This window comes from Eulemur rufifrons, chromosome 7 (genome assembly GCF_041146395.1).
Source record: "Eulemur rufifrons isolate Redbay chromosome 7, OSU_ERuf_1, whole genome shotgun sequence".
Classification (NCBI taxonomy): Eukaryota; Metazoa; Chordata; class Mammalia; order Primates; family Lemuridae; genus Eulemur; species Eulemur rufifrons.
In genome coordinates, this window is record NC_090989.1 from 274,598,151 (window position 1) to 274,624,344 (window position 26,194).

At 38.6% G+C, this 26,194-nt stretch overlaps 1 protein-coding gene across 2 annotated transcripts in view; it reads left to right on the forward strand.

Annotated features, from left to right (window-relative positions):
- Positions 1-26,194, forward strand: part of MRRF (mitochondrial ribosome recycling factor) — a 52,881-nt gene that overhangs the window by 3,985 nt on the left and 22,702 nt on the right. The window contains exons 2-5 of one of the 2 annotated variants that reach the window (XM_069476748.1): positions 672-883; positions 9,517-9,672; positions 13,477-13,595; positions 19,670-19,761. In XM_069476748.1, coding sequence (XP_069332849.1) covers positions 700-883; positions 9,517-9,672; positions 13,477-13,595; positions 19,670-19,761 — 551 coding nt within the window. In that variant the 5' untranslated portion in view covers positions 672-699. The remainder of the gene's footprint in view (positions 1-671; positions 884-9,516; positions 9,673-13,476; positions 13,596-19,669; positions 19,762-26,194) is intronic. The other variant, XM_069476749.1, reaches the window with a different exon arrangement.

The window sequence follows — 26,194 nt, forward strand, 5'->3', positions numbered from 1 at the left end:
TCCTAGAGGTACCTGTAGGCGATAGCATCTTTCCATGGTCAAAGACCTCAGAAGTATAATGTGTAACTTGTGTTAACACAGTGGAGGGTGGCATTTTCCAGAGCTTTAGTTCTATACCATGGAAGACCTCAAACCTCAATCATGCTTTATACTTACATTAAAGTGCATTCTAATTGGTAATCAGTGCATAAGGAACCAAAGAAAATTTTAATTAAATGCTGTCGTGTGAATTTTCCAGTCATTTTATGCCTGTTGAAATGGTTTTTTTTTTTTTAAAATTTAAAGTCCTCTTCTAGTCCTCTGTTCTCCCTCTTTAAACTTTATCAAGATTTTGTGCTTTTTCACATATAAGGGTTTAATTAGCATCATTAAAGATTTAGTCTGCACATTTGCTTAACATGCATTTTGGTGCAGTGGAAAGAGCATGAGTTTGGAGTCCTTTAGACTATGGGCAAATAAATCTCTGTGAGCCTCAGTTTCTTCATTCTGTTAAATGAGGCTAGTAATATTTCCTTCTAGGGCTGTTGGGAGAAGGATTTGAGATAATGTATTTAAGTTGCCTAGTATATAGCTTAGTGTATAGGAGTTGCTTGATAATTCATACGAATTATTTTCTGAAGTTGCAATAGGGTCTCTTTTACTTAATCTCCTTTTTGTCTTATTCTTTTTAGTGGATATTCCCAAGGATTGTCTTCAGTCATGGCCTTGGGATTAAAGTGCTTCCGCATGGTCCACCCTGCCTTTCGCAATTACCTTGCAGCCTTGACCAGACCTGTTTCAGAAGTTACACTGAAGACAGTGAGTGAAAGACAACACGACCATAGGCAATATATAGGCTTTTCAGCTGTCCCAGTCCGCCATTTTGCTACCAAGAAAGCCAAAGGTAGAGACATATGACCTCCTCTCCCTCCTTGCCCCTTTTTTATATTTGGCCCTTGAATTATCATAGCTGGCAGGGATCCCAGAGATGCACTGGATTTCTCCTTTTGCCCACATGAGGATGTGGTGTCTCAGATAGGTCAGTTGATTAGCTTAAAAGGTCACAGTGGCAGAGACGGTGTTGGCACCTGGGCCTGTTTTCTCATTACCATGCTGTCTCATTCGTATTCTTGGTGGCTCAGAAAATGCCTAATTTCTTTTATATTTAGAATTAGAGCTGTAAGTGCCAAGCAAACCAGAATGCTTGTGGCTGGGATCACCATATTCTCTCCTTACGGGAAGATGGATGTTGGAAGTGTAATGAAAACCAGCAGATTGTTGGGCGACTGGGATATTAGAGTCATAGATTTAGATGGATGATCTTAATGGCTTGTGTCATCCAAGAATGAGACTTTGATGTACCGCAGGTATCAGCTTAGATGCCACGTCCTCAGGGAAGCCTTCCCTGACCTCTTAGACTAGGTCAGGTCCCCTGTTACCTGCACTCATGCATACTATTATTTTACCTTTGATGCACTTAGAACAGCAGTTGTTAATTATTAATAATTAATTGTAAAATTGATTATTGTTTGTTATCTCTCTTCTGTGCTAGGCTGGATGAAGATAGGGTCTATGTCTATTTTATTTAACACCTAACAGAGCCTGACATGTAGTATGTATTCAAAAATTTTGTTGAATGAGTGACAGAAAATTGTCAAGCAGACTAGCTGTTTGTAGTGGTGGGTCAGGGAGTCCACTCCCAAAGATAGTGCCAGATACATGCCGCTGAATGTATTCCCAGACTTTCTTCTTTTGATTTCATATAGATCTTTCCCTTTCTGTTAATGGGAAAATTAACAAGTTGCTGAAAGAACATTAATGTTTGGAAGACGTATATTCTGTTAATAGTGATAATAGTAGTAACTTCTGATCTGCATGTTGCATTATATTCTTTAAAAGTTCCCATACATTTACTAATTTGATCCTAATAATTATCCATTGAAGGAATTACGGTTTTTCAAGTGAAGAAATCCTTATAATTATCTAGTGAATCTAGATCTTACCATTTTGTAAATGAGGAAACTGAGGTACATTTGTGAGAAATTTGCCTGTATTCGTATCTAATTATTAATAGTGGCAGAACCAGAAACCTGGGACTCTCCTGATGCCTGTAGCATTGCAGTCTTTTAGTGCACTAGACATTAACTACAGCATGTAAGCAGCATCTTCTCATATTTTGTGGGCTACTTGGTTTTGTCGTCTTGATTGCCTCTTTAAGAAGTTGGTTGTTTGACTTTTTCTTTTAGATTTATTGGATTTTTTCTATATTAGGGGTGCTAATCTTTTGTTGATTGTATACATTACAGGTATATTCTTTGCTTTTTACTGTTTAGTCTTTGTGGAACGTAGTTTTAGTGTAGTCATGTTTTTCAGTCCTTTTGTTTGTCATTATACTTTTTGTGTCTTCTTTAAGAAATCCTTCCCCATCCCAAGGTAATTTATTTCTGAATATGGTGTAAGGTAAGAAATCTAATTTTAACTTTCTTTTGCATATGGGTAAAAGTTGTGCCAACATCATTTATTGATTGGCCCATTCTTTACTTGCAGGTTTGTAATGCCCCCTCTGTTGTATGTTGTTTCTTTGCATGTATGCCTTTGTTTCTGTGTTTCTTGATTTTGTTGAACTACTTATCTCACCCTGCACTAAATTGCTGCACTCACCCTGCACTACTGCCTGAATCTTAGTCATAAAGTCTACAAATCTCCCCACCACGCACATACTTTTTCTTCCTGACTTTCTGCTCTTCAGTATGAAATTTATGATTGTATTGTCAAGTTTTCTCCAAAAAGATCTTGCATAATTTTTTATTTCTGTTTTTTTTTTAAATTTTTTTGAGATGGGTTCTCGCTATGTTGCCCAGGCTGGTCCCAGACTCTGGGGTGGGTGCAGGTGATCCTCCCGGCCTTAGTTTCCTGAGTATCTGGGCTTCCAGGCACATGACACCACTCCTTGCACATTTCATTAATCAGGTTTATTTCTAGGGTATCACAGCATTTTTGTCACTTTTGTATATACATATATATAAAGTTTTTTAAGTTATAACATATATACAGAAAAGTACATACTTAAATTGTAAGTTTATGGCTCAGTGAATTTTTGCAAAGTAAACATGATCATGTAACCATCACCCAGCTCAAGTAATAGGATGTTACTTGTATTCTAGAAGCGTCACTCATGTCCCTTTCAGTTGTCACTCTTCCGCTATGGTGATAGATAATCCACTATATTGACTTTAATACCACAGATTAGTTTTGTCCTTTTTAAACTCAGTGTGAATTCTTTTGTGTCTGGCTTCTTTCAGTAACAATCTGTTTGTGAGATTTGTCCATGTTGTACATATAGCCGTTGTTTGAGTATTTTTATTTTCTGATAGTATACTATTGGAGGTATATACTACAATTTGGGTATTCATTCCACAGTTGATGGACATTTGGGTTGCTTCCAGTTTTGAGCTACAACAAATAGTGCTACTGTGAACGTTCTTATGCATGTGTTTTGATGCACATATGTGTACATGTGTTCCCTCCTGTTTCTTTCCCTTCTACTCTTCCCTTTCACTGGCTAGGTAGGGACTCTAGTATAATTTGAATAAATGTGATTGATGGTAAGAGGCATCCTTGTTTTATTTCTGACTTTATAGGGACCAATTTCTTATATGTTAATATCAAGAATTATGTTTGCTTTGCTTTTGGTAGACTCTTAAATATTAATATTTTCTATCCCTGTTTTTCTAGGAGTTTTGTTTCAAATGAATCTTAAATTTTAATCAAGTGAATTAATAAATGCTCTTGCTGCGTTTATTGAGATGATCATATTTTTTTCTCTTTTAATCTATTAATGTGGTGACTCAACATCGATACCTTTTTCTGATGTTAAACCACTTTTGCATTCTTGGTGTGAGCCCTACAAATATGGGAGATATACATAATCTGTATCTATGTTGCTAGATTTGGTTTGCTATTATTAGTTTAGAATTTTTGAGTCTGTATTTGTGAGATTAGCCTTTTTTTCTTCCTCCTCGATTAGCCTTAATGTAACTTTCTAATATTGATGGGCATGACTTTCTAAGTATTATTATTCTCTGATTTTGATGTTAAGACTATATTGGCCTCATTATGTGAGTTGGGGAGTGCATCTCTCTTTCTCTTTTAATGGGATGGCCTATAAAAAATCAGGATTATCAGTTCCTTCCATGTTTGATAGAACTTGCCTATGAAATCATCTGGATCTGATGTTTGTGTGTGTGCATGTGTGTATGTGGACTTTAAATCATAGGTTTGATTTCCTTAATGATAATGAGAATTTTTTTTTTTTTGACAGAGTCTCGCTCTGTCGCCCTGGGTAGAGTACAGTGGTGTCATAGCTCACTGCAACCTCCAACTCCTGGGCTCAAGTGATCCTCCTGCCTCAGCTTTCTGAGTAGCTAGGCATATGGACATGTACCATGATGCTCGGCTAATTTTTCTATTTTTAGTAGAGGTGAGGTCTGGCTCTTGCTCATGCTGGTCTTGAATTCCTGAGCTCAAGTGATCCTCCCACCTTGGCCTCCCAGAATGCTAGGATTACAGGCATGAGCTACTGTGCCTGGCCGGATTTCTGCTTTTTATTGTTTACTTTCTTCTATTTACTTGTTCTCTTTCTATACTCTGAGTTGGACGGTTCATTAATTTTTGGCCTTTGCTATTTTCTTTCTTTTCTTTCATTTAAAAATTTCATTGTAGGCCAGGTGTAGTGGCTCATGCCTATAATCCTAACACTCTGGGAGGCCACGGTAGGAGGATTGCTTGAGGTCAGGAGTTCGAGACCAGCCTGAGCAAGAGCGAGATCCCCGTCTCTACTAAAAATAGAAAAAATTAGCTGGCCATGGTGGCATGTAGCTGTAGTCCCAGCTACTTGGGAGGCTGAGGCAAGAGGATTGCTTGAGCCCAGGAGTTTGAGTTTGCTGTGAGCTAGGCTGATGCCACGGCACTCTACCCTGGTGACAAGACTCTGTCTCAAAAAAAAAAAATTTTTTTTTTCATTGTATATGTTTAAGGTGTACATTTTGTTTTGATATACATATAGTGAAATGGTTACTTACTGTCAAACAAATTAACATCCATTATCTTATATAATTGTTCTTTTCTGGTGTGTGTGGCAAGAACACACATCTAATATCTTTTTTAGCAAAAATCCTGAGTACAATATTATTAACCATAGTCCTAATTGTCCACAGACACTTTGGTTGTTTCCATATCTTGGCTATTGTGAATAATGCTTTGTTCCTTTCTTTTAAGCATTTAAGGCTATAAATTTCTGTCTAAATACAGCTTTAAGTGCTTCCTACATGTTTTTGATATATGGCATTTTTATGATGGTCATTTTTAAATTTCTCTTCATTTCTCTTTAGTCTGTTGAGTGTTTACTATTTAGGAATGTTTAAAGTTTCTCAAGCATATGGTGGGTTTGTGGTTAGCTTAATCCCACTGTGGTCAGAGAGCATATTCTGTGTGATATAGATTCTTTGATATTTGTTGATATTTGCTTTGTGGGATGGAACATGGTAATTTCATATAAAGATTCAACTCTGTGCTTCAGAGTAATGTGTATTCTCTTATCGTTGGGTGTGTGGTTCTGTATATATTTATTAGATCAAGTTGACTAATTGTATTGATCAAATTTTCTATTTTTTTATTTGCTCAATTTATCAGTTATCAAGGAAGATTTATTAAAATCTCCTATTATGATTGTAGATTTATCAGTTTCTTTCTTTTTTTTTTTTTTGAGACGGGTTTTACTCTGTTGTCGTGGCTAGAATGCAGTGGTGTCATCATAGTTCACTGCAACCTCAAACTGCTAGGCTCAAGCAATCTTGCTATCTCAGCCTCTGAGTAGCTGGGACTATAACCATGTGCCACCATGCCCAGCTAATTAAAAAAAAAAATTTTGTAGAGATGGGGGTCTTGCTATATTGCCCAGTCTGGTCTCAAATTCCTGGCCTCAAATGATCCTCTGCTTTAGCCTCCCCTCCCAAAGTGCTATGATTACAGGTTTGTGAGCCACCATGCCCAGCCAGTTTCTCCTGTTAATTCTGTTAATTGTGAGTCTGCCTTATTAGATATATGTAAGCTCAGAATTGTTACATATCTTTCTAGTGAATTGTTTCTATTATCATTTTAAAGTGGTCCCCATTATTTCTAATAATGCATTTTCTCTTAAAATCTTTTTTGTTTGGCCAGGCGTGGTGGTTCACACCTGTAATCCTAGCACTCTGGGAGGCCAAGGTGGGAGGATTGCTTGAGGTCAGGAGTTCGAGACCAGCCTGAGCAAGAGCAAGACCCTGTCTCTATTAACAATAGAAAAATTAGCTAGGCATGGTAGCGTGCACCTGTAGTCCCAGCTACTTGAGAGGCTGAGATAGGAGGATCATTTGAACCCAGGAGTTTGAGGTTGCTGTGAGCTAGACTGATGCCACAGCACTCTAGCCCAGGCAATAGAGTGAGACTGTCTCAAAAAAAACATGTTTTTTGTTTGATGATAATGTGACTACACCAGCTTTCTTTTGGTTAATATTTGCTAGGGTTATAATTTTCCCATTCTTACACATTAAACTTTATGTGATCTTACGTATTTTTAAAACCTCTTGTATGTTGTATAATGTATATGACTAGATTTTTTAAAAATCTTATTGAGAATCTCTAACTTTTGACTAGTCATTTTGGTCCATATGTATTTATTGTAGTCACTGAGTATTTGCATTATTTATTTTGTACTTTATCTTCATTTGTTTTTCCTTTTTTCTGCTTTCTTCCTTTCTATTGGACTAACCAAATTTGTTTATTCCCCTTTTTTTGTTTCTGCTGATTTGGAAGATACACATTCTGTTTCTTATTCTTTTGATGGTTACCCTTAATTTATCTTTTTACCTTTTTATAGAACTAGAAAAACACTATAGGAAAGTGCAATTATCATGAGTACAGCTTAATGATTTTCACAAACTGAAATCATTGTGTACTAGCACTCAGATCAAAAAACAGAATATTCATGTCAACAGTCCTCTTTATACTTCCTTTTAGTAAGTACCACTCTCTATCCCTTGCAGGTAACTATTATTCTGACTTCTAATGGCATGGATTAGTTTTGTCTGGTTTTTGTTTTTTTTTTACTGTTCAGTATATATTCTTTTTTTTTTTTTTTTTTTTCTGAGACAGAGTCTCGCTCTGTTGCCCTGGCTAGAGTGAGTGCCGTGGCATCAACCTAGCTCACAGCAACCTCAAACTCCTGGGCTCAAGCGATCCTCCTGCCTCAGCCTCCCGAGTAGCTGGGACTACAGGCATGTGCCACCATCCCCGGCTAATTTTTTCTATATATATATTTTAGTTGGCCAGATAATTTCTTTCTATTTTTAGTAGAGACGGGAGTCTTGCTCTTGCTCAGGCTGGTGTCGAACTCCTGACCTTGAGCGATCCACCCGCCTCAGCCTCCCAGAGTGCTACGATTACAGGCATGAGCCACTGCGCCCGGCAGTATATATTCTTATATCTGACTTTTGTACTGTACAGTCTTGTATTCTTGTGTCTGGCCTCTTCGTGACATCATGTTTCTGAGATTCGTTTAAATTCTTCTGTGTAGTGGTATTAATAGATCATTTTTTCTCATGGTTCCATAATATTTCATTCATAAATACTGTTTATCCATTCTAATGTTGATGGACATGTCTTTAAATTTTTAACATGCATACTTGATTTAAAAAGTCTAAAGTTGAAGATAGTATTTCCATTGTTCCTGGCTTCTGTTGTTGTTCCTGGAAAGGATTTCGTTTTGATCCTTGAGGGATAATTTGTCTTTTCTCATTGGCTTTTTTCAAAATCTTGTTGTCCTTAGTTTTCTGCGTTCACAAGATGTCTAGGTATGGATTTACTTTTACTATACTGTTTGAAACTTGTGTTTCTGAATCTGAAGATCCATGTCTTTCCTCATTTCTGAAAAATTGTAAGCCATTAGCTTGTTAACTAAGGAGCAGTGGGGTTTCAAGCACAATAATGACACGAGCAAATAAATGTTTTAAAAAAATCACTGTGCTGCTTACTTTGGTTACTTTGGGCAGAACAGTTAAATGTCTTGTGCCTCACATTTCTGTGTACATGGGGACAATACTAACTTCTATTCTTCCTGCCACAGAGAGCTATCTAGAATATCAAGGAGAAGAATGTACTTGAAATTGCATTGCAAATTATAATATGTTACACAAATAGCAGAAGATTGAGCTCACTGTAGATGTTTAACAAAATTTATCAAATGAATGGCGATACATGTTTGTTGAATGTTTAATGAATACAGAGTGTAAGATAATATTAAATATTTTAATTCTTTTTCTTCTTCCCCATCCCTTATTAAGAAGTGCAAGAATATTTGTATCACTCACGGGAGTGACCTGTGTATGTGCACATTATAGAAGGTATATGAGAGATCACTATGATGGTTTAGACATAAAATCAAATTTTATTCAGCTCCTAGTACTGTTGATTTCTAAAAGATAAGCCATTGTCATTACCATTGGTAGTGTTTAATGTCTCTCAACTACTGTTGTTCCTTTTGTCTGTACCAACCTTCAGTTTCTGTGCATATCCTTGTCCTAGTATTCATTTTTTGTTTTTGTTTTGTTTTTTTGAGATAAGGTCTGGCACTGTCACCTAGGCTAGAGTGCAGTGGTGCCATCATAGGTCATTGCGACCTCAAACTCCTGGGCTCAAATGATCCCCCTGTCTCAGCCTTCCAAGTAACTGGGACTACAGGCGCATGCTACCATGCCTAGCTAATTTTTCTAGTTTTGTGGAGATGGGGTCTCGCTCTTGATCAGGCTGGTCTCAAACTCCTCACCTCAAGCGATCCCTCCACCTCGGCCTTACAAAGTGCTGGGATTACAGGCATTAGCCACCATGCCTGGCCTCTAGTATTCATTTTTAAATGTATTAATGTATTTTCTCTCCAGTTAGATTTTGTGGAGATGGTCTAATGTAAAGTTCATAGGTGTAAAATTAGGCAGATCTGGGACCAAATCTTGACTTCACCGTTTCCTGACCTGTGACATTAGTCAAGTCACTTTACCTTTCTCATCTTCTGTTTATTTTTCTGAAAAATAAGGAATTAATTACTTGTGGGTTCTCTTCCATATGGATACTGCTCTTTTAGGTGTTTGAATGACTTAATTTGTATCCTTGTAGCAACCTTACAATATAGATATTATTCTTCTTTTATAGGTGGGGAACCTGATGCTCAGAAAGGTAGAGTAAGTTGTCTAATGTCACAAACTAGTATGCATTGGAGCCAGTGCTTTTAAACTGGGATGTCTGACTATAAAGCCTGTGCCCTCTCTAGTATCGGAGAAAGTGTTTAGCACAGTACTGAGTACCTAGTTGACACTCAGTAAATACAGGCTCCTTTTTAGGCCAGTGATAATGATTTACAGCACTTGACATTTTTCCCAGTATACAGTATGAACTTTTAAAACAATTGCTTGTGGCTATTCTCCTATTTACTGAATGTTGACTTTCTAGCCAAGGGGAAAGGACAGTCCCAAGCCAGAGTGAATATTAACACTGCCTTGGTTGAGGATATAATCAACTTGGATGAAGTAGATGAAGAAATGAAGTCTGTAACGGAAGTACTCAAGGATAATTTCAATAAGACTCTCAACATAAGGACCTCACCAGGTTAGTGACTGAACCAATGTTTTGGGGAGGGGTGTAGTGGAAAGAGCATGGTTTTGGCAGAATTGAGTTTTAGTCCTGGCTTTGTCACTTACTAACTGGTGACTATAGGCAGCTACTTTACTTTTCTGGTCCTCAGTTTCCTTGTTTGATTCCTACCTTATACTTTTGGGGTGGGTATTAAATAAGGTGACATATGTAATGGTTATAGCACAGTGTATGGCACATAGCTAACTCTACATTCATTTATCCACTCAGCAAGTATTTGTCTGCTATGAACTGGGCAGTGTGCTAGTACATATTAACAGTAGTGAACAAAAATTGGCATAGTTTTTGCTCTCATGGAGATATACTCTCAAAAAAATGGGAGTTTTATTACTATATTTTATATATTTGTATTTTACCATAAAAACATCTTAAGTATTTGGTCACACAGTAACTGACATCTTTGGTCTGATTTTTCCGGTTGGTACTCTTTGGCAGTTCTTATCCCTTCTTGGGAACCAACTGGCTGCAAACCTGTCCACCTGAACCATTACTCTACCCCTGAGTTTGACCAGGAAGATTCCATTTGGGTTAATAACTTCCTGAAAGTGGCTTTTCTAAGTGGGAAATGTCAGAACTGTCTAGGAGAACTATTTGCAGATGTGATGGAGAAGTGAGTTGTCAGCTGATGGTGCAAGCAGGCAGGAAAAATCCAATTGCTGTTAAATTGGCCTTTTTGCAAATTGTCATCATCTAGAGTCGAGCCTGGGACCCCCTCTGAACGTATCTGTGGGAGCTTGGGCTGCTCCCACTTACATCTTGATTGAAGTAGGTCATAGGGAAACTAGAAATATTTCATGAACTCACTCTTAAGAAAACCAAATGAAAAATATACAGCTCCATTTATAAACACTATCAGAAACATAGCTCAGAGATGAGATCCAGTGTGAAACTAGAGGACCATTCCCATCATTTGTCAACTTTTGGACTGGGGCATTTTTGCCTTTGCTGACAGTAGAGCGTGCCATTCAATCTCTCTCAGCTGTTTATTTTAAACTTGCTTATTATTTTAGGTATGAAACTGATAAAGTGCTCTGTCTCCCCTGTGCTTTCTGGCCTGTTAACATTCTGCAGCCGAAACCAGAGAGCAGTTTGAGAGGAGCTCAGGGAGAAATGTGATACTTAAAATTAGCCAGCAAGCTCCACTCTTGTTGAACTTAAAAAGATGATGGGCCTGGAAAGAGGTTGGAGTGTAATTTGTTAAATGTTAACCTCTGAGAAAATGAGGGGCAGGAATGAGACTGAGGGAGATTCTCGCTGGGGACAGATTGAGGGAAAAGGATTTGATGCATTATGTCGATATGGATTTAGGGAATGGGAACCACCACAATTGCATACTGAAAAGCCTGTGTTGGGGCTTCTGTGGCAAAGGATTTTATGGCAAATCAGGAAGGCTGAATTAAGATCCATTTTCAAAAGGCCTCCTGTTGGCATTTCCTCTTTGCCTCTTTCCCTTCAGGATTATGTTTGTTTAAAGTTCTATGTAGAACTTGGGGCCGTAAAAAGACTGGGTGAAAAAGGCTAAACTTAGTATTTTTTGCCAGATTCTTCCATATCGTCTTTCATTACTGTCTGAATCAGCAGGCACTTTTCCCTTACACTTCCATCTCTCTACCAGCAGTTTCTATCTTTGAGATAGTTGACATCTTTTAACAGTTGTCCAGATACAGGTTTATTTGTTCATTCTTATCCTCTTTGCCTTTTATCTGTCCATGCATACATTCATCAGAGCATTATTGAGCACTTTTCTTTGTGTTGATTACTTAGATAGGTTCATTTGGCAAGTTACTCTCTCTGACTCAGTTTCCTCATCTATAGAATGGAGGAAGTAATAATAACTATCTCATGGGGTTATTGTGATAATGAAAACGAATTATAGAAAGCATTTAACATGATGTCTTGCTCATAGGAAGTGTTCAGTAAATATGGGCTATCATCATTATTACAGAAGTGTGCATAGGATGCTTGGGGGCTCTCAAGGGGGTCTTGTAATCCAGCCTAGGAGATCAGACAAGATTTCTGAGATTAGATGCTGAGTGTTAAAGAATGAGCAGGAGTTATCTGAGCAGAAAAAGTGTTCTCAGTAGAAGGAGAATTATGCAAGGGTCCTGAGTTAAGAGAGAATAGAGTGTATTAGAGAAATTGTTTTAGTTCGGTTAAAATACAGGCAAATGTCAAAAAGTAATAATAGCGTTTATTGGGATACTGTCATAAGTGCACTCTTTCATTTAATCTCATAAAAACCCTATGAGATAAGTACAATTTTATGCCCCATTTAGAGGTCAGGAAACAGAGGCCCAGAAAGTTGAAGGGGTCGGCCCAGGGTTACACAATCTAGAAGTGGCAGAGTTGTTGTTTGAACTCAGGTCATTGACTCTCAGAATAACTTTTACTATTATACCTCCTGGACTTTGCCAGGTTGAGGCCAGTGGTTTCAGTGACCTTCTATCTTGAGATGACATTGAATTTGAGTACTTCAAATCAGATCTTTGGGCCATAGTATGGTACTACATTGCTCTAACAGCATATTGCCAGGGTAACTCTGATTTGTTTAAGACTCCTCCCCCCCTCCTTTCTTTTTGTGTCTCAGAATGAGCCATCCTTGAGTGGTTCCTACTGTGAATGGTAAGGTTTTTCCTCTAGTTCTCATTTGCATAGGAAATCAGAGAGTTTGAATAATGCCACCTTTCCATTTGTAATTGTAGCTTTATTGCTTGCCTCCTTTGGTTTCTGAAAATTTTTTGCCCAGGATTTTCCAGAATTCAGATATGGATAAAGATCAGATTCAAGATAACAATGAAATGTTAATAATTATGTTTTGTTTTAAATGGGCATGTTTCTGAAGGGGATCTATGTACCAAAATCAAGGTTGGTATAAGGGAATGGCTTCAAATCTGGCTGTGTGTCAGAATCATGTGGTGAAACTAGCGAAAAAAAAATTACAGGCCTCCCTCAAATCACAGGATCCCAAGCCTCTATAGAATCAGGATCTCTGGGGTGGGGCCCAGGAATCTAATTTGAAAAACTCCCTGAGGAGTCTGGTATACAGCTGGATTTGGGTTCCACTTGTATAAAGGAAAGAGCCTTGATTGAAATCAGAATTAAGCACACCTGAGTTTGGGTCTGGGCTCTTGATTTCTTTCCTTTTGTTAGCTCTACGATCTTGGCCCATTTATCCTTCCCAAGTCTTACTCTCTCATCTGTAAAGTGGAGGTAGTGATACAGTGTTATTAGGGTAGTTGTAATAACTAAAAGGGATAATAAGAGGTACCATTGTAAATATTTTTTGGTGTCTATTGTATACTTGGTTGATTATATTTAGTTATAGTCCTTTAGCTACAGTCCTTACTTTACCTCTAAGGTAGTTATATTTTGACTGAGTTGGAAACCAAGGCACAGGGAAGATAAGTAACTTGCCCAAGGTTTCATAGTTAGTAAGTGGCAAAGTTGCTGCTGAGGGTAATCAACTCTTTCCAGTTTTAGCTTTAAAAGTCCTATGTCACAGGAAATCCCTTAAAACCCTCAGGTCCAGCCAAACAAGGATGGCTGGCCACCCTAGTTGCTGGTAAAGAATTCCAGCCTAGCTCTGTCAGCATTTTAAGCTCTTAGAAACACATGACACTGCTGCTCCTACGAAAGACCCTTGAACAGCTTTGTCACATAGATAAGGGGTCCTTAAATGTTAGTTGAATCTGAGTTAGCTAGGACTTAGATGTGGGGCTACTAAGGTCCTTCGGAATTCTAAAACTGTTTTTCTTTTAGGATCCCTTGATCATATTGCTGTGGTAACTGCTGATGGGAAGCTTGCTTTAAACCAAATAAGCCAGATCTCCATGAAGTCGCCACAGCTGATTTTGGTGAATATGGCCAGCTTCCCAGAGGTAAGGTGGCCTAGCTAAAATTCCTTTCCGTAGTCTCTTTTGGAATGGTGGAGGCTGGGTCAGGTGAGGTGGAAGTGACAAGAGAGAAGACATAATAAAGGGAACTTAAGGATGAGGAAGAACTTTCTTTGTGTTTCTAAATTCTTTTTCTGTTAAACTCAGATACTAGAGAAGCTAGGCAAATAATTTGAATACCGAAACAGGCCCCATCTAAGAAAACAATGATGGACATGCAGTGATTTTTGCTTGGCCAACGTGGGAGAGCTCTGGTAAACTGGGGAGCCTGTACCCTTTCTGAGGGAGGTGCCTCTGCCCAGCTCCTGCTGATCATTGCCAGGCATAAATGTGAGCCTGGTGATCAGTGTTACCTGCTGTTACAATTTTTATTTCCAGAAGAAGATAGTGACCCAGATTTTTATGTGAGGTCTTTGTTCTTTAAATGTTGATGACTAATTCACTTTTTTAAAGACTGTGAGACAAATAAAACATATTAATGGGCCAGATATGGCTTGAGGGTCACCAATTTGTGACCTCTGTATTAGTATTTGGAGCAGATCCCCCTCCCCCAGAATTTTTTTTAAACTAGACTGGCCATTGTAGGGTATTGCACGGAGCACGGTGCTTCCAAGACTGGAAGGTAGGTTGCATTAGGTCTTTGCAACCTTGAGGCTTTATGATTTTAAGTCTAGTTGAGAAAGATATAATTGAGCTTTTCCTTATTGGTCCACTAGGAATTGGCCTGGATGGGAGTCCTAGAGGACCTGGAATGGTCCCATCTCTACAGCCAATTAGCTGCGTGATCTTGAGCAAGTTGCTTCTCTGGGCCTCTGTTTCCTTATCTGCTAACATGAGGTGAAGGAATCTTCCTGTTCTGATTGTTCTAAGTAGTTCTATCCCAGAAACATAAACCAAATTTGGACCTGCTGGATTTGACAAACTAGGCTAGAGATAGAAGGGGAGGCCCTTACTTTGAATAAACTCTTTCAAATCAGATAGCTAATGTGCCAGGCACACTTGTGCCACTCCATTCTCCATACTGCAGCCAGTTTTTGAAAATATGTATTGGCTCATATAATGATCGGCTTTAGATTTGTCAGTGGCTTCAAGTAATCTAAAATCCTTGCTGTGGCCTAGAAGGCTCTGCATGATCTGGCCTCTACCTGCCTCTCCAATCTTTCCAGTCTTGTGCCTCTGTCATCCTTGTACACTGCTCTGACGCTTGGCCCTTCAGCTCCTCAGACACACCAAGCCCTTTGCATCTTCAGGGCCTCCACATTTACTGTTTCAGTTGCTTGGAACACTCTTGCATGGCTGTTTGCTACTTGTATTTCGGATCACTGCTTAAATGTCACTTTCTCAGGGAAGCCTTCCTAATCTATTCCATCTGATTTCTCCGCATTAAGCTCTCTTATACAGGAGAATTCTTTTTGTTTATTACACTTATTACTATTAATAGTCATACGTTTATTTATATGTTTATTTTCAATTTCGCTTTTACTAGATTGTATTGGAATGTAGGGATCATGTCTAACTTGTTCACTGTATCTAGCACCAAACACAGTGCCTGGCACATGGAAGCAACTCAGTAAATTTTTCTTGAATGGATAAATATTTGTCATTAGGTTGATAAAAGGAAGTCACTCATTCCATGTTACTGAGGAGCAGAGAAATGGATGAAAAGGAACTGTCACTTCTTCTCTTTGTGGGCCCCCTCTGAACCACTGCGGCCTCTCCGCCTTGTTCATCTAGGCACTGCAGGCCAATTTAGGGAATAGCCTCCTAATTACACAGCTTGAGGATCTCATCAGGCAGATTGCTTTTTAGAGCCAGCCACTTCTGTTATTAAATAGCAAATGGCATTCACAGAAGAAGCACCTGATTGGCTACCAGAGCATCTTATGAGGCAGGAGGACATATTAACAGCTTAATTTTTTCTTAGGAAGTTAGAGTATATCTTCATTTTTCAACCAAAGCATCTTTGCCATTTCTCCAAGTTGAAATTTCATGAGTCCTAAAAAATCCTTTACAGGCATCTCAGTAGAGGTTCGTTTATTTATAGGGACAGAGTGAGGAAGTGTGAGTTACATTGTCTTTTGAATTCCTTTATTTCACTGAGTGTATATATTAAACAAATAGCTCTAACTAAGTATTTCCTTCCTCCAGCTTAGAAGCCGTCTATAGAGTACCCAGGTTCATAGCTTCAAAATGCTAAGCTTCTCTGTGTTTATGTAATTCCTTTCTGTTTCACATACGGTTGGCTTTCTTTCCAAATCTGAGCCCTTTCTGTGTCATGCTGTAGTGACACGATGCAGATTTGCATGCATAATCTTTTCAAATGCATTGAAGACAGAAAACTGTGTTGCATTTGTTTAACATGTGTCCTGCTTGATAAATGATACACATAGTTGCTGCCTTCCATAAACTTGCCTGCAGCTAGAGTTAATGATGGGAAAGAAAAGAAGGAATAAAAACCACAGCATGATTTGAACAAAGCAAAGCAAATGAAAAAAACAAAACTCTGCAGGCTCCATTATTGCTCTTGTGGAGGGAGGAGAGCTGACATATATTGAGTGTCTACTGTGTTGCCAGTCACTTTCTCATGTTTTGTTTCATATGATCAACACAGGTACTCTGTAAAATTAGGCATTATTTATTCCATTTTATGGATGAGGAAACTGAGGCTCAGTAAAGTAAAATATCTCCCCAAGGTTCACACCGTTGTGATAGAGCTATGTGCAAATCTTGGCTCTGTTTGACATGAAAGCCTATGTTCCTTTAACCATTCATTCATTAACTCAACACATATTGTTTGAGTCCTTGCAAATTATTACTTTGTATTTGAGGTGCTGGGAATTCATTGGTGATTAAGATAGACTAGGTTTCTGTTTCTGTACACCTTACATTCTAGGGATTCATTGAGATACAAAGAAAATGGAAGGTCAGTAATTGATATGGCACTAACAGAGTTGACTTGAATCCAAATTTTCAAGGATTTGTTCACCTGTGTACAAAAGTTTTATCTTTTTTTTTTTTTTTAGCATAGATTAGCTTAAGAATAGGAATGGCAGATATTGCTAATTGATCACAACACTCTTTCCTGCCTGACCCGAGATGGGGTCTACGCTCTTTCTCTGTACACTACTCTGAGCAGCCACAACCGGGTGGTCAGTGCTGTCGTTTGAGAGCAATCTGTTTGCCCTGGGATATTGTGGAGTATCCCTTCCGTGAGGGTATAAAGCCTAAGGCAAGAGATGGAAATTCTGTAGGAATGTATGCCCTTTTTGTCTGAACCATGAATAGTTCAGACCTCATGTTGGGAAAATGACTAATTCCTTGAGGTTCTGTGTTCTACCATGTCAAAGCAAATACACATCTAGGATATCTTAGAACTACCTCTCTCAGTAGGTTTCTTTGAGAAGTGAAACATTGATTGATTCACATTTTTTTCTGCATATGAAAAGACAGAAAAGTTAAAATAAGATTTTGAGGGGTTATATACATGAGGTAAAGGAGATGAGTTTTTCTAATAGATCTGAACCTGATCATTAATATATTCATTCAGAAAGCTTTTACTGAGTACTTGCTATGTACCTGGCACTCTGCCTTGTACCGGGAAGATGTAAATATTGAGACATAGTTCCTGCCCAACTTGGTGGTGTCAGTAGTGGTGCTCTTGTGCCTCCAGGAGAAGGTTGTGTGGAAATACGTGCCAGACTGTGAAAGGGAGATGGTGGTGATGGAGTGTTTAGTAGTGATTAACAAGATGGCAGTTCTTTTGCAAAGGAAAATCAATTTCATTTCTTTATTCAGCTCTTTTATTTACCTTGGCTATACCCTTTATACACCAGACCTAATTCCAAATTATTTTTGGCTATTTAAAAAAAAGTCGAATCCCCTATGTCACAATTACTGAATTTATTGAGTTCAGGGATCTGGAAAAAATATAGACAAAGTAACATCATGGGACTGAATCTCCATTCAGTCTTCTCTTAACTCTGCCAGTAACTGGAAGTATGATGGTTGGGGTACTCACACCATCTCTCTTGGACGGTCAGAGAAGAGCATGTCTATAAGGATGTGACCTTATCCTACAAGTCCCTGTTTACATAATGAAGGAGCTGTGCTTGGGTCCCAGATCCTTTCAAGCTCTGATAATCTGTGGTCAGAGGTACCATTTTAAGAATTTACTATTTTAACACATTAACTGCCATGAGAGTTATATTTAACTCACTCTAGTTTTGACCCCAGGGCCACATGAAGCATATGTAAAATCCTATTTGTTCATGTTCTTATTGTTACAGTTAATATTGACAATTCTAAAAACATGGGATTAAATGAATACAAGTCAATAAATTTCATTTTTCTATTTATGTTTACCTTTAAATTACAATTGAAGTTTTTATTCTATTTTGGAAAAAAAAACAGTGTGGCCCCAAGGGAAAATTTCTGATTTTTTTTGTGTGGCAGTCAATGTGTTCAGCAACGGCCTCACTATTAGATTCTGTGTACAGCCTCCCAAGAGTATTGATTATTCATCTGTATGTGGAAGTTCTGGTTTGTCTTTTTAACCTTACAGTAATACCTCATATAGATGTAGAATTAAAGTCATTTAAAAAAATTTTTTTTAGAGAGAGGGTCCCACTCAGGCTGGAGTACGGTGGCTATTCACAGGCATGATCATAGCTCACCTCAGCCTTGAACTGGGCTCAAACAATCCTGCCAACTCAGCCTGCTGAGTAGCTAGGACTACAGGCATGTGCCACCATACCTGGCTAATTTTTCTATTTTTTGTAGAGATGAGTCTTGCTATGTTGCCCAGGCTGGTCTTAAACTCCTGGCCTCAGGCAATCCTTCTGTCCCACCACTGGGAAAAAGTGAAATAGGTGTGTATCAACCACCATTCATTTAAATCAGGAAGTCTAGGGAGGAACTCAAGGCCAAGAATTGGCCTGTCCCATGAATTGGCTCAGTCAAACCTAAAAATTCTTTTGAAAATGTCAGTCTTTGTTTTCATGAATTCCACATTGTCATGCCAATAAATGTATCTCTCTTCCACACTGCTTTCTTCTTATCCTTTGGGATTGCATTCCAGGTGTTGTTATGATGTTAATTTGAGTATGAGGTGAGGCACTTTGAGAAATCAGTGTACCAGTATGTCAACTGGCATATTAGCGAGCAAACCTGTCAGAGAAGCCCCTGAAGGATGTTGGGCAGGAAAGCAGTACTTCAGCTAAATGATGCCATCAACTCTACCTTGTTTGAGGGTTTTATGTATTCTTACCTTTATATAATAAATGTATATAATATGTTTACACAATAACTGTTCTCAACTGGGTGTTACAGTGTGCCAGGCCCAGAGGAGATGCATTGCTTATGTTAATTCACTACCTCTGTGAGGTCTGGATACCCCGTGGTCTCAGGTTTTGAAATAGAGGCTGAGAGAGGCCAAGTATGTTGCCCAGGGTCACATGGTTATCAGAGCTGGGATTTGAACTGAGATCTTTCTTACTTCAAAGCCCATGCTTTTAACTACTATACCATACTCCCTCTCCTGAACATACACGCCAGCAGAGAGTCATTGCTCATTCCAAAACATGAGTGAGTTTGGTGGGAGTGTAGATGTGAATGAGTTAAATTTATTTACTCATTCCAAATCGGCACTGGTATATTTTGAGTGTAAAATGTCAACTGGAATTTTTTAACATATGAAATCTTTCATCTGTCTTTACACCACTCTTTGCAGAGACCAGCCCCCCTCCCTTGAGGATTTATTGTGGTTTTGATCTGTGTTGCCTCAAACCATTGAAATCTTTTCAAAGAAGCAGAGCTGTTTTCTTTTTAGTTTTTCTTCTCTTTCTTTTTTTCCTCCTGCAGTACACTGGTACCAGGAGTGGACATAGTTTGCTATTCAGCTTGATCAAAGCACTCTACACCAATGTAACTTCCTGATCTTACTGGTAACAGAACTAAATGTTTCCATGTTCTGCCAAGATGGGTTGCCAGTTATCGACAGAGGGCTTGCATCTGGTAATAATTATTTACTAATTCTGTTTACCTTTTGATCTGGTTTTCAGTGTACAGCTGCAGCTATCAAGGCTATAAGAGAAAGTGGAATGAATCTGAACCCAGAAGTGGAAGGGACTCTAATTCGGGTACCCATTCCCAAGTAAGTTTGGCTGAAATTCATATTTTGATGAAATGGGGTGGTTGTCCTTGGATGGAAATCAACACCCTACTATACTGTTAGGGTGATAGGGTACCTTATCTGTACCTTTCATCCTGATAAACATCTTTTGAGATCTAGTTTATTGATTCAGAAATATTTATTGAGTGCGTATTAGGTACTAGATGTGGGGTATGCAGCAGTAAGTTTGAGAATTTCCTTGTCCTCTTGTAGTTTACATTCTGGTTGGGAAAATTGAACAAATTAAATAAAGTCATTCAGATAATGAAATACTGTAAGGAAATAAAAGGCAATGGGATCCAAAAGAGACTGACTTGATGAGGGTGATGGTGGCAGGGACAGCTTTAGCTGGGAGGACTCTAAGAAAGTAACATTTTTGCTGAGAGCTAAATGATGAGGAAGAGCCAGCCTAGGGGCATTTCAGGCATAGGGAATAGCAAGCACAAAGGCTCTGAGTCAGAAAAGACCTTGACACTTGTAATCTCTAACTCATATTCCTTGAGTAGCTATCTTTACATTAATCCTTGCTGTTGAGGAATTTTAGACGACAGAATATTGTTAATTAAATATATAGAATTTAAAGTATTTTGGTGGTTTTTTTTTTTTGTTTGTTTTTTTAAAGAAACGGGATCTCGCTCTATCACGCAGGCTGGAGTTCAGTGGCCCAATCATAGCTCAGTGCAGCTTCAAACTCCTGGGCTGAAGAGATTTTCCTGTCTCAGCCTCCCAAGTAGATGGGACTATAGGCATGAGCCACCACACCTGGCTCTAGAACTTAAAATTTTAAATGAATAAAAATATATGTTCGTTTTTTAATTAAAAAAAGAGAAAAGACCTTGGCAGGTTTGAGAAAGAGAAAAACCAATGTGTCGAAAACACAGGGAGAGAGTAGTAGGAGAGGAGGTTGGACCTACCCCATTGACTGATGGTTTAGGCTTTATAGGGCATAGTAAGGAGTCTGGGCCTCATTGCAATTGTAATGGGAAGCCATTGTAGGGATTTAAGCAGGGGAATGACCTGATCCAATGTTGACTTCGTGAGGACCTCTGTGGCTGCTGATTAACAAATAGAATATAGGGGGACAAAGTGGACACAAAGAGAACAGGAGGCAACCGCAACAGTCCAGGTGAGACATAAATCTTCTCAGATTCCATAGCATAGAATAGATGCTACACAGTGCCTCACATATAGCAAGGCCCAGATAAGTGTTGTATTAATTTGGTCAGTCTTTCAACAAATATTTATAAGCATTAACTACATGCAAGGTGCTTTCTTAATTGTTGGGATATAGCAGTAAACAAAATGAACAACCAATAAAAAGTCCCTGTCCCCTGGGGCCTACCTGTTAATTTAGTAGGTACAGTAAATAGAAAAATAAATACATAATGTAACGGCAAGTGATGATAAGGACAGTGAAGAAAATAAGCAAGATAGGAGAAAGAGAGATTTGGGGACTTTATTATGGATAGGGAGCTTCTGGAAGGAAGTGACATTTAAGCAAAGACATAAGTGAAATGAATGAATGAAGCTTCCAGATAACTAGAAGGGAAACGGAGTGTCTTTTTGTACTGCACATCATTCTGCATTCTTTTACATATATTTCCTCATTTGTCATACAATTCCTGTAAATTAGGGTTTTTTCCAGGTGTGGAAATTTAGGCTCAGAGAGGTAAAGTAATATTTCTGAAGCCACATAGCTTGTGCTAAAGCTGGGACCTAAACCCAGGTTTAGTTGATTCCAAAGCTTTACAATGTGCCAATGCTAACACAATGTATTAATCTCAACACTGAGAGTCCAGGAACTTTCCCCACTGAACTTTTTCCTGCCTTTAGGCCAGAAAATGGTTGTCTTATTCCATTGTGTGCTCAGTACTGTGTGAGGCTGCATTAACACTGCACTTTGGAATCTTATCAACTGAGAACAACATAAACTAATGTTTAAGAACCAGATAGACTGAGTTCAAGTCCGGTAGCTGTTTGCTTGGTAAGTTCATTGATTTGCTCAGTGAATTTTCTGAGAACGTGTATGTGCCAGGCTCTGTGCTGGGAATGTACAGACCTGATGTTGGCCTTCATGGAGCCTCTTGTTCATATAGCCTCCATCTTACTTGTGAAACTTACTGTGTAAACCTCAGTTTATAGATGAAAAACCTGAATTACAAAGATTTTCAGTAGCTGGGACTATAGGCGTGTGCCACCGTGCCTGGCTAATTTTTCTATTTTCACTCTTGCTCAGGCAGGTCTTGAACTCTTGTTCTCAAGCAGTCCTACCACCATGGCTTCCCCAAGTGTTAGGATTACAGGCGTGAGCCACTGCACCTGGCCTCAAGATAAATTCTTAATAATACCAGGAGAAAAACGACTTGGCCAAGATCATATGGCCAGTAAGTGGCAGTCAGGATTTGAATTCTAGGAGTTTTTCTGTTACTTTTCTTCTGTATACTCTGTGTAGATAAGTAATTCTGGAAAGTGCTAAGTGTATTCATGAACACTGGAAGCAAGATTTATAAGTATAATAGATAGTAGACGGCAGGTTTATTTTCTAGTTCTTGCTCTCTTATCTATGAAACCTTGGGCAAGCCACTTAACCTCCTTGAGCCTTGGTTTCCTCATATACCAGATGAAGAGGCCTGCCAGGTCCCTTCTGAAGCTCCAGAATTCTGTGGGTCTATGAATTTGTGCTGCTAAATGCTCGTTGCTGATTTGGATTCTTAGTTTGGACCAATTTTGTAACATATTTTTCTTTAAAAGATCTGGTTGACATAATGCACACTGCTGCAGCCCCAGAGGAGTTAACAATCACCTTTAGTGCAACGTGTGTGAGTTTGAAGGATCGGTGAATTTAACTTGAATTTCCAAAGACATGCGGATCTGTTACATTATTTTTACATTATTTTAGCTTGGTTAATGGGTGTAATCTAAGAAAAAGTTGATGGACCAAAACCGTCTGCTCCTGCAAACCTCATTTTTTATATACTTTCTTCCCTTTGACAAGGTGGTAGGGTCAGTGAGGCCCCTTTCTGAATTATATGTTTGGTAGTTTTCCAGATAAAAAACGAATGATCTGTTCTTTATTATGGAGGCTGTGTCATGTGAGAGGATAAAGGTTGATTTAGAAGTAAGAAAGCTGAGGTTTTTATTTGGTTTTGGCAGTGACTTCCATATGACTTTGGGCACATCGCCCTAGCTGCTTGCTACCTTGTAGTTCCTTATTTGTAAAATAGGTGAAATAGTACATAATGATAGGCAGAGATTTAGTGAGATAAACAGAAAATAGATTAAATAGTGTGATTTCCATAAAGAAACTATTTAATATATAAATATAAAATACTAATATTATTTCAGTGAACTTTTAGCTTTGTATATATGTAATTTTAGGAGAAAAGGAATGAGTGAGCAAGGGAACTAATATGTTGAGCACCTACTCTGTACCAGGAACGGTGGGGTGCCTGACACATACAGGGAAAGCGGGAAAGTATAATGGTTCGGTTTTGCCTGGGTATCACATAAGCATGAAATTGAGTTCCAGCACTTCTCTTTAGCTTCTGTGACAATGGCAACTGTCTGAGCCTCTCCAAATCTTCATAGCACATCTGTGAAATGACATTAATAATTTACAAGACTTGCCTTATATTGGGAGATTTCAGCGAGATAATGTGCATGAGGCTTTTGCTGCTTAGTAAGTATCCAATTAATGCTAGCAAATGTTGCTATTTCCTTCATTCCCTTTCACAAATAGGTAGTAGCATCATTCCCTTTTAGGGATGAGAAAACTGAGATTCAGAGAGGTGAGGCATTGGCTCAGGGTCACACAGTTGGTAATTGACAAAGCTGTGAGGAGGAAGCCAACACAGCAAAGCTTGTTTTGGGGGAGGGGGAATAAGAAGCATACATTACTAGGATCAGTTTCTGATTATAAAATTTTGAGTTTACTTCTAGGAAAAGTTGCCTTTCCTGATTGATCATGATTCTTCCTCTGCCTAATGATAGTCTGCAAATTTGCTTTTTTGCCTTAACACTGGATGCCCAGAAGTTTTATTTTCAGTTGTGGTTACTACCTCACCCTCATTACACCTCTCTGATTCTTATATTCTTATTTAAATGAGTCTACTGAGTATGTGACTCTTACTATAATCTGCCTCTGATCTTTTTGAGAAGTAGGTAGAAGGTAAATCCTAAATCAGTAACAGGTCAGACTTGGAGCCTGAGTGGTCTTTATCACAAAGTCCTTTTTTTACAGCCTCTGAGAATCAGCTCTCTGTGGTTGTGTGCAAGTTTTTGAGGCTCTGGGTTATATCTTTCCCTGCTGACAATGTATATAGCTTTTGTTTTCTCCTTTGGCAATGTTCTTTTATTTAAATAAGTCAGTCAACTGGATGGATTCCCTGAACATTCCTATTAATCGAAATTTACTGAAATAGTTTCTTCTGATTTTCTTTCCTATTTATGTAATCACATTTTGGGTACCATTTATTAACCACCTACACTAGATGTGAAGGGCCTGGAGGTGCTGAGCTGAATGCTTTACAGATTTTTCCCAAATTCTCGTAATAGCACTATAGGGTGAAGGAGACTTGTTGGGCTCCTTTGACTGATGAGAGACCTGACGGTCATAGAAGTTAATGCTCAATATCAGATAGCTAGTAAGTGGCAGAAGCAAGGTAAGAATTGGGGTCTTTGTTACTCCCTTTCTTCCTATTGTTATCTCCTGATAGAAGCTGTATTTGGATATTAGTCTTTCATATCTGAATCAGAGGCCCTGAAAAGTTTTGAGCAGAAATTCATTTTGATCAGACCAGATTTCTGCCTCCACCTTATTCACATCATCATTCAAACAAATAAACCAACAACTAAACAAACACACATTCCCTTACTCACTGTTTTACCAAATATCAATTGGAAAACCACACCAATTAGAATAGGGCTGCTTTGGTTTGAGATCGCAGAGTTCATGTCTGGCTTTAAATAAATGCTACAAGGAAATTATGAATTCACCTAAGAGATAATAGTACATATGATTGACTCATCCCCCACTGAGGTTGCCTCTCTCCTTGATTGTCCTCCTCTTCTTTCATCAATGTCTGCATTGGTTTTATTTTAAATAGAATTAAATAAAATATTAAAGTGCCTCCGTCCTGTTCTCCATAGAGAACCATTTTTAGTACCTTGATTTTTTGGATTTTTTTTCTGCCAGATGCAGTGGCTCACACCTGTAATCCTAGCACTTTGGGAGGCTGAGATGGGAGGATTGCTTGAGGCTAGGAGTTCAAGACCAACGTGGGCAACATAGTGAGTCCCTACAAAAATTGAAAAAAATTAGCTGGGTGCATGCCTGTAGTCCCAGCCACTTGGGAAACAGAGGCAGGAGGATCCCTTGAGCCCAGGAGTTTGAGGCTGCAGTGAGTTATGATTGTGCCACTGCACTCCAGCCTGGGTAACAAAGCAAGACTCCATCTCAAAAAAAATAAAAAAATAAAAAAATAGATTTTTTTCTATGCAAAGTCAAGATATGTCTATATCTCTCTCATTCTTCTTGTAAATGATATGAAATTATACTATACATACTGTTCTATACATGTTTTTTTAAACTTAACAATGTATCATTGCTCTCTTTGATGAGAATTCTTCCTCACCCTTTTTAAAGGCTATGTAGTGTTTGCATTTTATACATAACATTAATAGTTCCCAAATGTCAAATATCTTGATTTTAATTTTTCTCTTTTACTAACCATGTTATAATGACCTTCTAAGGCCTTACTTCCTGTTCTGCTGGCAGTGGGAAGTGGTGGTGGGGGGACCTTGGTGTCACTATTGCGGCTTGATTGTCTGAGTGCTTGATTGTAACAGTGCTGAGCTTCTTAGGGACCTGGATATTTCAGGACCAGACAACCATCTGCAACATATTCAAGTGACCCTTCCGTTGGTCCTCAGACCCAAACTTGACATCGCTCTTTTAGGAAACCCTATTTGTATTTGAATGCCTCCCCTGGCTCACTACATGGCAATAATAATATTAAGCAAAGTGACTGTTTACTGAGTGCAAACTGTGTTCTGGACCCTCATTTCATTCTATTATTTCCTATTTTTTATATTAATACATGAGCAAAATAAGCCTAAGAGGTTAAATAACTTGCTGAAGTTCATTTAACTAGTTCATCTCTCTGTGGAAAAAAATAAGTCAGTGAAAGGAAATGAAGGATGCCATGGAAGGGGTGGTAATGGTGGTGCCATATGAAGTAGAGTGTTCACGAAGGGTTCAGTGAAGGTCATATTTAAGCAGAGCACTGAAGGATGTGAGGGAGCAAATCATGTCTGTATCCAGCACCAAGGCAAGAGGAAGCGAAGGCCCTGAGGTGGGAGTCTGCTTGGGATGTTCAGGGAACAGCACAAGGGTTGTGTGGCTGTAGCAGATACA